General features: G+C 41.2%; 1 protein-coding gene across 3 annotated transcripts in view; it reads left to right on the top strand.

Moving 5' to 3' along the window:
- pak5 (p21 protein (Cdc42/Rac)-activated kinase 5) overlaps nt 1–13,482 on the top strand; it is an 87,685-nt gene that overhangs the window by 28,802 nt on the left and 45,401 nt on the right. Inside the window, exon 1 of one of the 3 annotated variants that reach the window (XM_085246680.1) lies at nt 8,155–8,816. The exons of 1 other annotated variant lie outside the window; for it this stretch is intronic. In XM_085246680.1, coding sequence (XP_085102806.1) covers nt 8,762–8,816 — 55 coding nt within the window. In that variant the 5' untranslated portion in view covers nt 8,155–8,761. Of the gene's footprint in view, nt 1–8,154; nt 8,817–13,482 lie in introns of those variants that run through there. One more of the 3 variants, XM_085246681.1, reaches the window with a different exon arrangement.

Here is a 13,482-nt window from a genome sequence, read left to right as displayed (position 1 = left end):
AAGGCACATACCTTTGACGTTGCGTGACGAACTCTGTATTCCTCGTCCACACATGAACGCGAAAAAAGGAGTTTTAAAAAATCTCAGTTTTCGGTGATTCGAAACGCCGTTTACGTGTGGATGAAACAGCTGCGTTTTCAAAAATCCCCGTGTAGGTGTGGACATAGCGTAAAAGAGTTAGTAGTTTATTTTATTACTACCTGTAATTTATTGCAGATTACTTGTATTTGCTTAATTGTTCACTAAATGTTTGAGGTGTGAAAGAAACCGCAATGGAGCAAAATATGGGTGTGTGTGGTTGGAGGATGTGTTTGTGCATGCGTGCACGCGGAGGGGATGGGGGCGAAAATTTTTCTTGTAAAACAAAGGGGAGCCTAGCAAAAAAAGTTTGGGAACCACTGCTGTAAACACTCCTCTTTGCACTTAAACTACAAAGACTAATAGCTCAACAGTGCGATGTCTGTATGTGGCCATTGCATGCATACTTAAGAACTTGTTACACTGTTCCCCTTTTAAGTCAAACGAGCTTGAAATATTAAAAAGTTGGCAGGAAAAAGCTTTTTTGAGCAATTTTGCAAGATCGTGTTAGCTTAATTTGCTACAGTTGATGGATTTTGCTAACGACATTTGTCAGAATCAACAGCAGCCGGATAGAAATGAGAAGCCTTTTATCTACTAAAATCAATTATTCTTAAAAAATTCATGCCCACTGTGTCAAAAACAAAAAAGTCTGAATGGTTGCTGTCACCGTGCATGTGCCGTATACGTGACAGACATAGCAGCACAACGTTGATGTTGTATGTATGATGTACCCTGAATGTGAACAATGCTTCTAATAATATCACAATCTTTTGTTTTTTTCCAGTTCATTTGTTGCCTGCTTTTTAAGCACCATGACAACCGTTACACACACAAATATGCCTATTTTCATATCCTCAGACTCACATATATAGACGATGGGTCGCCCATTTTAAAGCACAGCCCATGAAGTGTAGCTTCCATGCAGTTCGGTAGCTGGCTAAATGCGTAACCCTACGTCTTTTACATCTCAGCCTTAACCATTTTCCCATAACACCAGGAGGGAAGGCTTCTTGCCGAGCTTTCAATAATAAACGATTAAGTTGGGGGTTTAACGTGCTTCAGCAGATAATGGGGTGGAAAGAAGGAGGCTATCAAAGAACAAAGTGTTTTTAACACAGAAAACCACCAACAGGAAGTACACAGGTTTTAATGGTGGGGAGCTCTGGGTTCCAAGTGACATCAATCATAGATGACTATGGACTTATTTCACAATAATCTAGAGAGTTATTTTTATAGTAACCATTATTTCTGATTCAAGTCATGTCTTAAGATTACATAAATGTAATATTAGTGAAAATTAATGATCCTTTTGTGTTCTAAATAATCTTTATAAAAGAGGAGCCTCAAAGCCCTTCCTTTAGGAAAAAAGTAGGTTAAACCGGCTTTTTTTCTGCATATAGGACAAAATCAGAAAATCATCCTTTTTCCATTTCAGCAACAACACAACACATAACTATTATTTAACCATTATATTCACTATGTGTTCACTTGAAAAGTTAAATCCTAGTTATGTTAGGTCACGCCTGGAGGCTTCTGGTTAGGTTGTGCACTCTTAGCTAAGCAAAGTGTTTGGTCTCCACCAGTGTTGGGACTAACGCGTTATTAAGTAACGCGTTACAGTAACTACGTTATTATTGTGGTAACGAGCACGGTAACTAGTTATTATGCCAAAATCAGGAACGCGTTACTCGTTACTGGGATTTAGATAGGGTCGTTACTCGTTACTTCGTGTGGTGGCTATCGCGGAGCTTCCACAGATTCAGTAACATTAGCAAGTGGTGGAGGCAGCAGGTGGATGAAGGAAAAGGGACGCAGAAGGAAAAGAGACCCGAGGCGGCCGCCGGTCCAAGTGTGAACTGAACTTCAGGTAAGAAGTTATGACCTGCAGTCTCTCTGGGTCAGATATGAACCAAGTTTAGGTGGAGTTTATTTTCGTTATTCTGACTTTTTCCGTACTGCGTGCTAGCTAGCATGACGGAGTTTCTACACAGCTGGGTGGGTGCTATGAAGTTAATGATGTTGAACCTTATTTTGTTCATAAGTTATTAGAGTTGCCAACCGTCCCGTCTGGTATTCAGAGAAAATATTACGCGTTTCTTATTGAGGTGAAAAGGAACAGTTTGTCCCGGACTTCAGCTACAATGAAAAAGGCACAAAGCTGGAGTTATTCTGTGTCTTTACGCTGCACAGCTGCCTCTTCTTCTCTCATTCTCCCCCCTCCCTCTCCCGTTTCTACTTCAATCATGAAAACTGATCAGTGATCAGCTGATCGTCTTTTCTCTCTTGTGTGTTTATCGCCCACTTTGCGCAGAAAGAGGAAACCAGCGGATGTCGCGCTAAACAACAGCAGCACGTTTAAGCTTGATCAGCTGTTGTTAGAATTTATTTAATATTAATTTCTAGTATCAGCTGATGTTTGCTGGAGCCACAGCTGTAAAAAAAAGCTGCTGGTCATGATATGGTTTGGTTATCTGGTGAGAGGGAAACATGAAGATGAAACCAGGAGATGTCCTTACTGGATCATCAGAGCTGAGCAGGTGATGGAGAAACAGGTTTACCTTTTAGGTGACATGAATGAGTTGAAGTTATGAACTGTTTCTGAGAGACAAATAACACCAGGATCCTTTTCTAAGTAGCTGACAGCTGGTAACTGTGCAGGGGCGGGTCTAGCAAAGTGTTGCCAGGGGGGCAGGTAGGGCATTAACAGGGAAAGGGGGGCACAAAGAAATACTTTTCTTTCTTATTCTCATTTAAAATGTCTAGCTTTTAAAAAATAATTATCTGAATCTTACAACAAACGATTGATAGATTGATGCATATATACCATCAAAACAGTGTACATCACTGTCACAACAGTGTTTGTTTTCATTCAAAGGCTTTATGATTTTCCCTATAATGGTGGGCCAGTTTCTAGTCAAAATGCCCGGGATGATTTTTTTGTCCCAGTCCAGCTCTGTATGCAGCTCATCTGCAGTCTGGTGTTACCTACATCTTCCTATTCGGAAGGCAGAATTTCCGAGTTCTGAGTACAATCGAAAGCACCACGACTGCAGTTTTTGTGTTGGATGTAAAAGGCGCAGATGACACTGTGACGTAGGCTAGAATCATGGCAGCAGTCAATGACGGTCCAGGCGTGGGATTTCTCTCGTGGAAATATGCACATTATCTTTTCCTTTCTATTGGTAGGTGGCACAGTGCACTTGTGGCAAGTAAGCAAGCTAGAAGATTGGCAAAGTTATGGAAGCAACACATTAACAAGAGAATTCTGAGTAAAACCAAAGTTACTTTCCCTAGTAACTAGTTACTTTGAAAGTAACGAGTAACTTGAAGTAACTGAGTTACTTTTGAGAGAAGTAACTAGTAATGTAACTAAGTTACTATTTTAAAGTAACTTACCCAACACTGGTCTCCACAGTTGCAAAGCAATGACCAAGAGATTGAGATTTCAGATTATTCCACTTGAGTGCTTCAGTAGGTCTGTGATTTTTCTTGAGCTTTTGGATGCTGATAATTCTGATTTCTCGCTGAGCCTGACTCTTGATTTACAGAGTAGGGCTAGTTGGGGTGGGGCTCATAGCTCCAGTCAGTATTTCAATGCTTAAAATCAGTGTTCACTGGAGCAAATAGTAGTGACACCTAACAGAGGGCGCTGGATACATTTGCACTGTGAGTAAATACTCCATACAATGCAGGCTGGTAATAGAAACGCTCTGTTCTGTTAACAGATCTTGACACCAGGGGGGATGTGCAGTGCTTATTCAAAGAATTGCACAACTACATTGCTTCACCAGAAGGCATTCATTGTAATCGCACCCTCTGTAATTACATCTGTCATAACTGCTCTTTATTTATCCACTATATCTGTGGCTTCTTGGACACAACCATAGCTGACCATCTCTGAAATCTGCACACACACACGTGCACACACATGACATGACACAGACAACCAGATGCTAACATAAACAAATAACCAGAGAGTCACAGAGTGCCCTGCAGTGTTGCCAGTCATTCTCTTTATGTCTGACTGCTTCTCAGTGAAATGGCAGGCCTACAAAAAGGCTGCTTCAGTCTCGGAAAAAAAGAAACATTTGTCTCTTCAGTCTAGATGTGGATGCTGTCTGCATACAGATGTTAGCCCTGGGGCACTGAAACTAATACCATATGGCATAGCCTTCCTTTCACGTGCTTGATAGTGTCGATGGCAGGGCTGAATAATGGTTATTCCTTCATTCTTTATCAGTGTACAGGTTCAGATAAGAAGCAGCACTTTATCTATCTTTGCTTATTGGCTAAGGAATCCAATATTATGAGTGTGGGGGTTTTTTTTCACAGTGGAGCTTGTTTTTTTTCTCGTGTCAGTGTGTTATTGCTCCACATCTCAATCCCTGCAAATTCATTCTGAATAGATGTGTTAGAGAGCTGCATGTTTTTGAAGCCTGGACTCAGACAAAGGAGTTGGATGCAAGGAAACGATGCAGCTTTGTCCGATAGTTGACTGTACCTGTGTTGTGTTTACCTAAAGTGGAGGCTGTCAAAATGTAAAATCAGTCAATGTAAAACATTGAAAAATGAATGCCCAGGATTCACTGAAATGATGGTCGGATGCTTTTAGTTTGGCTTCATGTGCTATAATAAATAATAAGAACCGGATTCTTGGTGAGGAAAAAAATAATAATGTAAAGATCAAAACTCAACAGCTTTACAGACCTCTTTATTTATTGTAAAAAATAATTAAATATATTTTTCAATACAGTATTAAAGTAATTTATTATATTGCTTTGAATATATGTTTGGTTAAAGGTTGTAATACCTCAGTTGACCCCTGGGATGGGATAAAATTGGCATGAAAGGCTGAGTAGGGGTGACATAATCCAGCTCTCGTAATACATTCATGTTTGGCCTGAAGATTTGTCTTGTTTATTAAAACAGTCAACAGCTGAAGCAGCAGCAGCAGATGTGATGCGTAATCATGCTTCCCACTTTTCGAAGACACCACTATGTCTGATGCCCATCACAAATCAGCAGTGGGCTGCAATAAAATCATGTTTAGTGCAACGCTGCTGTGCAGTAAAATAAGATTAATTGTTTGTATGATGACCGATATCAGCGGAGGGATAAAAAATGTAATTATATACTTGCTCTGGAGTAAGATGAATTGTTAGATCAACAGATAGAGTTATATTGTGCATATTGAGAAGAGCTAACATCCGAATGAGTTTTATGACTTAATAATCAACCTGTGGTCATAAACTAAATATATGTATTATCAAAAGGATGAGTTGTAGTGATGCCTGGGTTTAGTTTAAAAGTTAGGAGCATTGATATTTGAAGGTGGAAGTATGGCTCCTTCACATTGTCTGATGGTATTCTGGGCTAACTGAAAGCAGCTCTGGTGCACACTGGAGGGATACTGTATCCGACCTTCCCTGGAAATGCCTAAGGAGGAGTTGGAGGTTGGGGCTGGGGAAGAGGATCTAATAATCTACTGAGCTTGCAGCAGAAGACCTAGAACTGAAAAAGTGGTCCTAAATGCACAGATCAGTCAGTCAGTCCCCAGTTAACAGCATCCTTTTCTCTCAAATGGCATGCAAAAGCTCTGGGTAGTCATGTTCAGCTGGTTTATACAAGAACATTTGTATTGATTGGTTCTTCATAAAGCAGTAATATTAAAAGGTTGTAATTTTTTTGTGAGATTTCATCTTCGATTCACATCATGTCTCTTCTTTTCAATGACTATTATAAGAGATTTAGTTTGGGGTCAGCCTTCTACTTTAATGTGCTTTTAAAGGGAGAAAACACAGCTATACACATATATACATATAGACATGGTTACACATCTGCACACGCGCTTTCTCAGGCAGTGATATGCAGTCTTCTGTCCTCAGGACTGCAAAGATCTCATTTAGATAACTCTCCTGATCTCTCGGTACCTCCCAGAGTCACCCTTCTTTGCTGTATCCATCTATTATGTTACACCACGATGAGATAACAACTTTAGCTGATCCTTTCCCTTGATAGTGAGAGATCGGTGAGAGACCTGAAGAAAGCAGCTGACCTGGATAGCTCCCTTTCGCAAATGTTTCTGTCATTTGCAGTGATTGTGATTGCGTCAAGCATCACGCTGCATCTGTATTGTGACAGCTACGATGTACCCGCTCATTAGACATGTGGAGGGTATTGATGCTCTTAAAGAGTGTGGTACTTAGCCGTGAAATGCCATCATTTTAACCGTCTCTGCTTATGTTGCCATCTCCATGTGCGACTGCGTATATAAGATGTAGATTTAGGATATGGAATTAAATTCACAGTCTTTCCTTAATCTAACCAGTGTTTTAATAGTGACAAACCACATGATAAACACAATTATTCATAATTTATATAATTATTTTTGTATAACAACAAATTTTCCCTTTTGAACAAAGGAAAAAAACTGATATCGTTTTTTATTGCATGAACTCCAAAAATTAGACCATTGCTTAAAATTGACCGTTTAAGGTTTGAGTGTTTTGTTCTTCGAATGTTAAGAGCCAGTGACTGCAAATAATTTCAAACTGTTGCCCTAACAGTACTTGACATTTAGCATTTGATTTTATTGGTCTGTGGTTGTCAAGGGAAGTAGGACAATACTTCACTTTGAGAATGCCACAGAAAACTGCAAGATGAACGGCCTGACATACTGACATCTATAAGACTGATAAATCAGTTAGAAAAATTACATACATCATTACATCCGGATTTAATGATTCACAATCAGTCAATCAGATGAAAAGCTGATGTTTTGCAAAATAAGCCAAATTTATTTAATGACAAGTATTTATAGCTAAGCCCCATTTACATGATTGGAGACCATCTTGCAACCATCTGGTGGATTCCACAAAAAGTTGGTGAGTGGTTGATGGAGGTTTCTGGCACTCACATGTGTGAAATTGGATGTAGAGAGGTTTGTGGCGCTGCACCAAAAAGACCTCCTCGTGCTTTGTGCTTTTGGTTGCTAGCAGGTTGCAAGCTAGCAATCTGGAAGACCCCAACTTGTCTGCAAACACTGGCAAATTTATTGGCAGGCAGAGGTGAACTATGAAATGTGCAACGCAAACTGGAACATGACAAGGCTTGCCTTCAAACTTTGAGCTCTTTTAACACGGGTTGGGTTGCAGCAGTAACTGGTAAAGTAAAAACAGTCCTCATTTATCATGAGAACACAGATAAATGTCATACATAATTTGTTTCCTTTCTTCCCAAGTGATTAACCAAAAAGAACTCCAAACTGTCAGAGTTCACTACTTTGAAGGAAAAAATGTATCCTGTAATATTTGTTTCAGGTCTTCAGGAAGAAGCGGACCTTGAATTCTTGATGTAACATGACACAAAATGCTTACAGTTAAATTTGTCTGCAGAAACACATTTCTTGTGTCTCATTTCCTGACTATTAAAACACATACCAATGAGTACCTGCTAAAAATGAATGTTCTTTCAGATGGAAGTTCATTGCTTTCCTTGTGCCTCCAATTCAGTTTTTCAGTAATGCATTCAGATATACTCCACATCCATGTGCAGCACAACCAGCAGCAATCTCTGCTCAAGCCTGAAATGTACCGTATCATCAGCCTTGCACTCCACGAGTATACATTAGATATACTAAACTTGCAGATTTCTTTCAGCCCTTGGCTTTTGCTCAGGCTACCTTTTTTCATATTGGCATTATTTGAAAACAACAGTGCATTCAATATTTTATTTGTATTTGGCTTGCTGCCTTGCATAGGTGTCATTTCCCATCCCCTCTTTCTCTCTCTCTGTAAGGGAAAAATGCTGTACAGTGTTATCCTGACAGCCTGGCACTGCTTCTGTGAGACTGTTTGCCCTCAGCACAAGGCCTGTCCGCGGCTGCCACCGCTCAATGTCCCCTTTGCGTCGGCAAACGGCCAGACTGTCACAGTCTCTGACTGGACCAGCTGTTTTTTTTTCTCTCTTTCTTCCATCTTATCTCCTCCGTCACACTCTCTGTCTTCCTCCCTGTGACTTGTCGTGTGAAAGAGGCAGTGATAGGCCGCCTGGCGATGCAGCTCTTGACACAAACGTTGATATCCGCACACGCTGGCATCGGTGGGAGACAGTTTTGTATGTGTGTGTGTGTGTTGGCCAAAGCGACCAGCACACAAACACCATCCTGTGGATTGTGGGAACGCAGAGGACACTCACGCTCTGTTGTTTTTGTGCTTCTGTTGATGGACACGTAAGTAGGAGGAGGACAGTGAAGGTCAGGGGCAGCTCAGTTTGGGACGTGGCCGGTCAAACCCAGTTAGACAAACAATAAACGTAAAATGGGATGGATCCAGGCTTAAGCTGTCTGGCCGTGCCTCGGCCCGGTCTGCTGGCGTAGGCACTTTTCGTGTCCTGTGCATCTCACATTGGGAGTTATCAGAGCATACAGGCAGGGTAGCATTACTAGTAACAGTTCGCCAGAGAACGCAGAGGGTCCCGGATGTGACCTGATTTGTCAATTCGATGACTTCTCAGAAGCATCGCTCCACCGGGGGGGAATCATCAGCTTACAACTGGAGAGGTGGACTCGCTGTTTAGTGGTTTTTGTGCAAAGAAAATTGAGGCGCATAATGGATTTGTCAGGAGTGTAATTTGACATCAAAGCAAAACATCTGAGGAGCACTTAATTGTCTGCCTCATTATGGCCTACCCAGAGAGCTTTGATTGGCTGAAAGAGACCGTCAGTTTGTTGCCAGGTAAGACCTCTGATTCACGCAGTCTGTGTGTAATTTGACAAAAGGTATATTTATAATCAGAGCTGGAGCTTCCCATTGCTCCCCAAATCTTTAAACCTCATTTGAGAGAGGAATCTTACAAACTGTTGTGAACAGTTTGCAAATGATAACATTTTTTTAAAAAGCCTCTCCATCAGACCGAGTTGTTTACCACTCAACGAAACACATCTTTCGGGAACGGAAGGTGAAATGCATGTCTGTGTAAACAGTTTTTGGAGCCAATTAAATCATCTGAAGGAACAGGGCGAAGAGAGAACAAGTGAATGCAAATGAGAGAGAAGTGAACAGCAGACAACAGAGCAGGGCAGGACAAAAGAGGAAGGAGGAAGAGGGGGAACAAAGACTACCTGTGAGGATGCAGGGACACATTTGCTTCTCACTTTGCTCATTTGCCACCACTTCAAGTAAATCTAAACAGAAACACTGGTAATTTCTTGAACACAAATGGCAAACCGGGCTTAGGCTTTCACTCTGAACCTGTTGACCTTTTAATTAAATTAGGAGTTCCTCCTATTCTCTGTAGGAACAAAGTAGAGAGCATTGCCCCTCCCTCAGCTTGTTTATCAGAAGGCATTTGTGTCCTTTTTCATGTTGCGTTTTAAATTATGTATGAAATGTATTTGCATATTTAGTGCATGAGTGAATGCTCTGCGTCTCGATACCGAATTATGCTTCTAAATTACAATCTAAAGGACAGAAAATTAATGCGCTCTTTGGAAAACATGATGAATACACTCTGTTGCCACAGAACATTAAAGCATGCGCTTAGGAACCAAAAATAGATACAGCGTGTATACAAGACACAGACAACACGAATACTGACACACACACACACACACACACACACACACACACGTGCAGACTCTCCGGTTCACTGCAGTGTGTGTGTCTGTTGAGGTGTTGTTGTACAGAAGGGGAAATGCCTGTGGAGGCTCAGATGGTGACAGATGGTTTGGAGACAAATCAGCCTGGGAGTCAGGATCTCTGCCCTGGGACCAGTAGCCCATTTAAGTGTGTTGGTGTATATAGCGTGTGTGTGTGGTTACTGTGAATCCCATTAAATGACATTGAAGGCTAATTGTTAATACATTTGAATGCATTTGCATGAGCATTTGGATGGCTGAGCATCTCCCTTTTTTGTGTGTAGAGGATGTTAAATGTTATGTAATGCTTCTCGTAACATCAAATGACATTGCTTTGACAGATTAAATAAACGGTATGCAAGCATGAATACAAATGAATACAACACACTCAGATATAAAGGTAAACAGTTTGCATCAGCATCCTAAACTATCTCTTTGTATGCAGTAGTGTTTGTGTGCTTAGCTTTTAGTAGTTGTGTAGCTTCTAAAAGAAATCAGTGTTTGCATTGCAAACAGTACTCTGCTTATTACCAGTTGTTTTCAGCCATACTCTTGCGTTGAGTTACAGTGGACATAAAGAGGCAGGATGCTTTATTATAGCTTCATTAGCTGTTTGAGTAAACTGCTTTACCCTTCTGTGCAGTGCAGTGAAAAATCCGATCGAGGCCGCTCACCACACACGCAGTCACAGCTCACTGCAGTTCAGCACAGCTGGAATGACGGTGCTGCAAATCTCTAATCTCTGCCATATATTACCAGGTGCAGTTTTTCATCAGAGTGACATTGTTACTCTTTGGCGGGCTAACCTTGCAGGCATTAGTGTGGAACTTCTCAAAGTGCTTTACAATCCGCCCATAAATTACAGCTCAAGAGGTGCTCGCACGGCAGCCTGGAGAAGTTGTGCAGTAAGTAGTTCCTCTGGCTTCTGCGTGGCAGCAATTCCCAGTGGGCTCTACGCTTCAAGTACATCTCAGTCTGAACTTGTTTTGTGACTGTTGTGAGAAAGAAGCTGCTAAAAGCTCTGCAGGAGTACGTTTGGGCTGGGCGAGTACATGAACATGTGTCTCCATCTGCTGTCTAACACACGTTCAGTGCTGTGTTTATGTGTGTCTGTCTGCATGTGTTGTTGTGTCTCCTTACTGCTGAGCTTGGCCTAGACGACTTAAGTCCTACTAGCCTTTAGTAATCTTATTCCCGAGAAGCACCATCTAGGTCATGGGTTTCCACCTTCACTATGGGTTGCTTACCCAGTACAAGAAGGAAAGAAGAAGACATTTTGTGAAATGAAAGCTTGATTAAAATATCCCTCTTGTTTAGCTAAAGCCGTTTACTGTAATAGATTTTGTTCATATTGATAACACTGCTGGATTTACCACTACACACCTATTTAAAAATAAAAATTGGTTTCAGTTACCCTCAGACAGATAAAACAAACTAGCTAGCTTGCTAGCTGATTTAAAAGCGCTAGCTGTTTAGCTTGTTGTTTGGTTCAGTGTCTATAAATTAGCTTGGTTCTCATTAACCACTATTTTCTTGTCAAACAAGGACTAAGAGCTGCATACAATCATTTGAAAAATAAACTTTTCACAGGATTAGTCTTGTGAAAAAAAGGAAGTGTATGTAACAGCCACGTGATGCTAATCAAATGATCATCATCATCAGTTTGCTTGTCTGTAGCAAGCAATGTCACCCCAATGTCAGATCGTGCAATGCTCTGAGAAACTGCAAAGATCCCAAGAGCTCAATCTCAGACTCTGTGGGCGTCAGTTAGCATGTTAAATGATGAAGTTAATGGCATTAAAGTTAGAAAAAATAGACAAGAAGCCTTTGTTTGGGAGGGTTACCAGGAGAAAGCCTCTTTTTTTTCCTTTAAAAAAAAAACATGGCAGCACAGCTTAGGTTTGCTTAGTTGCTCAATCACCTCATACTAACTGCCGAGCATGGTGGTGGAGAGGTGATGATTTGGGCTTTGCAGCAACAGGACCTGGGCCCTTTGAGTCAATCATGAATTTGTATACCAAAGTATTCTAGAGTCAAAGGTGAGGCGATCTGTCTAACAGCTAAAGCTCGGCTTAAATTGGATAATGCAACCAGGACAATAAAGACAAACACAGCAGCAAATCTTCAATGGAATCACTGAAAAATAACACGATCAAGGTGTTGCATTGGTCCAGACTTCAACCTGACTAAAATGCTGTGGTGAAACCTTAAAGAGATCTGCATAAATGCAGTCTCTCACAGCAATGTGACAGTCTGGTAAGAGAGAGTTGGACACCTGGAGATGCATGGAGAGTGGCTGGGGCACCCAAATAACTGGACGAGCACACCCACACACACTGACCAGTCTGATTAGTACTTCCGCTGTGGTTCTTAGTTGGATGTGGCGTTATAGGATGTGTTTTTGTTTGCATGTTGCTCTAAGGTAACAAGAGCTTCGCTTACTGCATTTGTCAGCTGATGATTCAGTGCAAGTCCGCGATCATCCTCGGTTTAGTCACTGTGTGCTGTCCTGCAGTGATGGCAGAAGACTTCCTCTGACAGGAGCCGTGTTTCAGCTTCATCCTTGACGTTGTCTTCATTAAATGTATTTTGTGAATGTCATTTCCAGTGGACATAACGTCTGCATGTCGGTACTGCATCACTTCTTAATGTAGCCACTTAGTGTACCTGCCCCAAAAATAGCAACAAGGTTAGAACCTTGGCTTGATTTGTGGAGGTTTAAGTGGACATCGGCCAAAATTGGAAAGGGTTGCTGACACATCCTCCTTACATAAGAGATTTGTAGCTCAGCACAAAATGGAAAAGATAAAGATTGAGCATCGTTAGTTCTTTATCGGGGGATACCTGCGTTTAAATTGTTTGGTTTTGTGAATCAAGCTAGCTGAAAGACAACGAGCAATCTTTCCAGATGTACCTCTGTGATAGACGCTTTCTTAATATGCAGGTGTTTACTGCAAGGAGTCATTTGTTAGTTGTGGTATGCACATGTACTTGTATTGCTCTCACACTCGGGTCACAGTTGTGGTTAAATGTTTAGTCCTGATCAGATCATGACGAATATGACAAGTTATGTTTTGATTACACGGGTATATTCTTTTCATTAAAAGTACTTTTGCTCACAAATGAAAGCATCGTTGAAGCAAGCTTACAGTGACTGCACTGTAGAAGGCAGAGTTGTGTAAACATGCCTGTGGGATGAAGCTTCTATCTATGACTTAGCACCCTTTGATCCAGTATAGACTTTTCTAAAGGCAGCCGTGTGCTGCATAATAATCTGTTGTGCTGTGATTGTGATGCATGCAGTGCAGCGCATTCCTAGCACAAAGGACTTTAGGCTTCCGTCCTCTTTCCATGTTTGTCTTTTTCTTCTTCTTCTTCTTTCTTCTGTTAGCATTTGTTGAGATCCCTTCCTAAACTCCTTCCCATGCTCCTCCTCCGCTCTCGTGTTCTACCCTTATCAACCCTCCTACCCCATTTTTATCAATCTATCTCCCCATCTTTCCTGTTTGAGGCCGCTAATTTGATCTGTCTGTCTCTCCTGCTGGGAAGAAAGGAAATGATTGAGAAAGACTTCCATGATTACTTTGCCTTGCCTGTTTAAAGTTGCATTTAGAGAAAGACTCTTTGGTGACTTCTGTCATTGCATCTGTTGAAGTGGCTCTACCAGGTCAGAAGAGTTAGTCATTTGATATACCGCTCTGCAGATTTACTTAGAATGTTTGAGGTAGCAGCATGTTTGTAATATTTTATTCAAAAACGTGCTT

The sequence above is a fragment of the Mchenga conophoros genome, linkage group LG15, assembly GCF_057382185.1.
Source record: "Mchenga conophoros isolate Kocher_MC1m ecotype Shallow Benthic linkage group LG15, M_conophoros_male_GT1.1, whole genome shotgun sequence".
Taxonomy (NCBI): domain Eukaryota; kingdom Metazoa; phylum Chordata; class Actinopteri; order Cichliformes; family Cichlidae; genus Mchenga; species Mchenga conophoros.
Note: the sequence above shows the minus strand (reverse complement) of the source record. Positions and strands in the feature narration are given on the sequence as shown.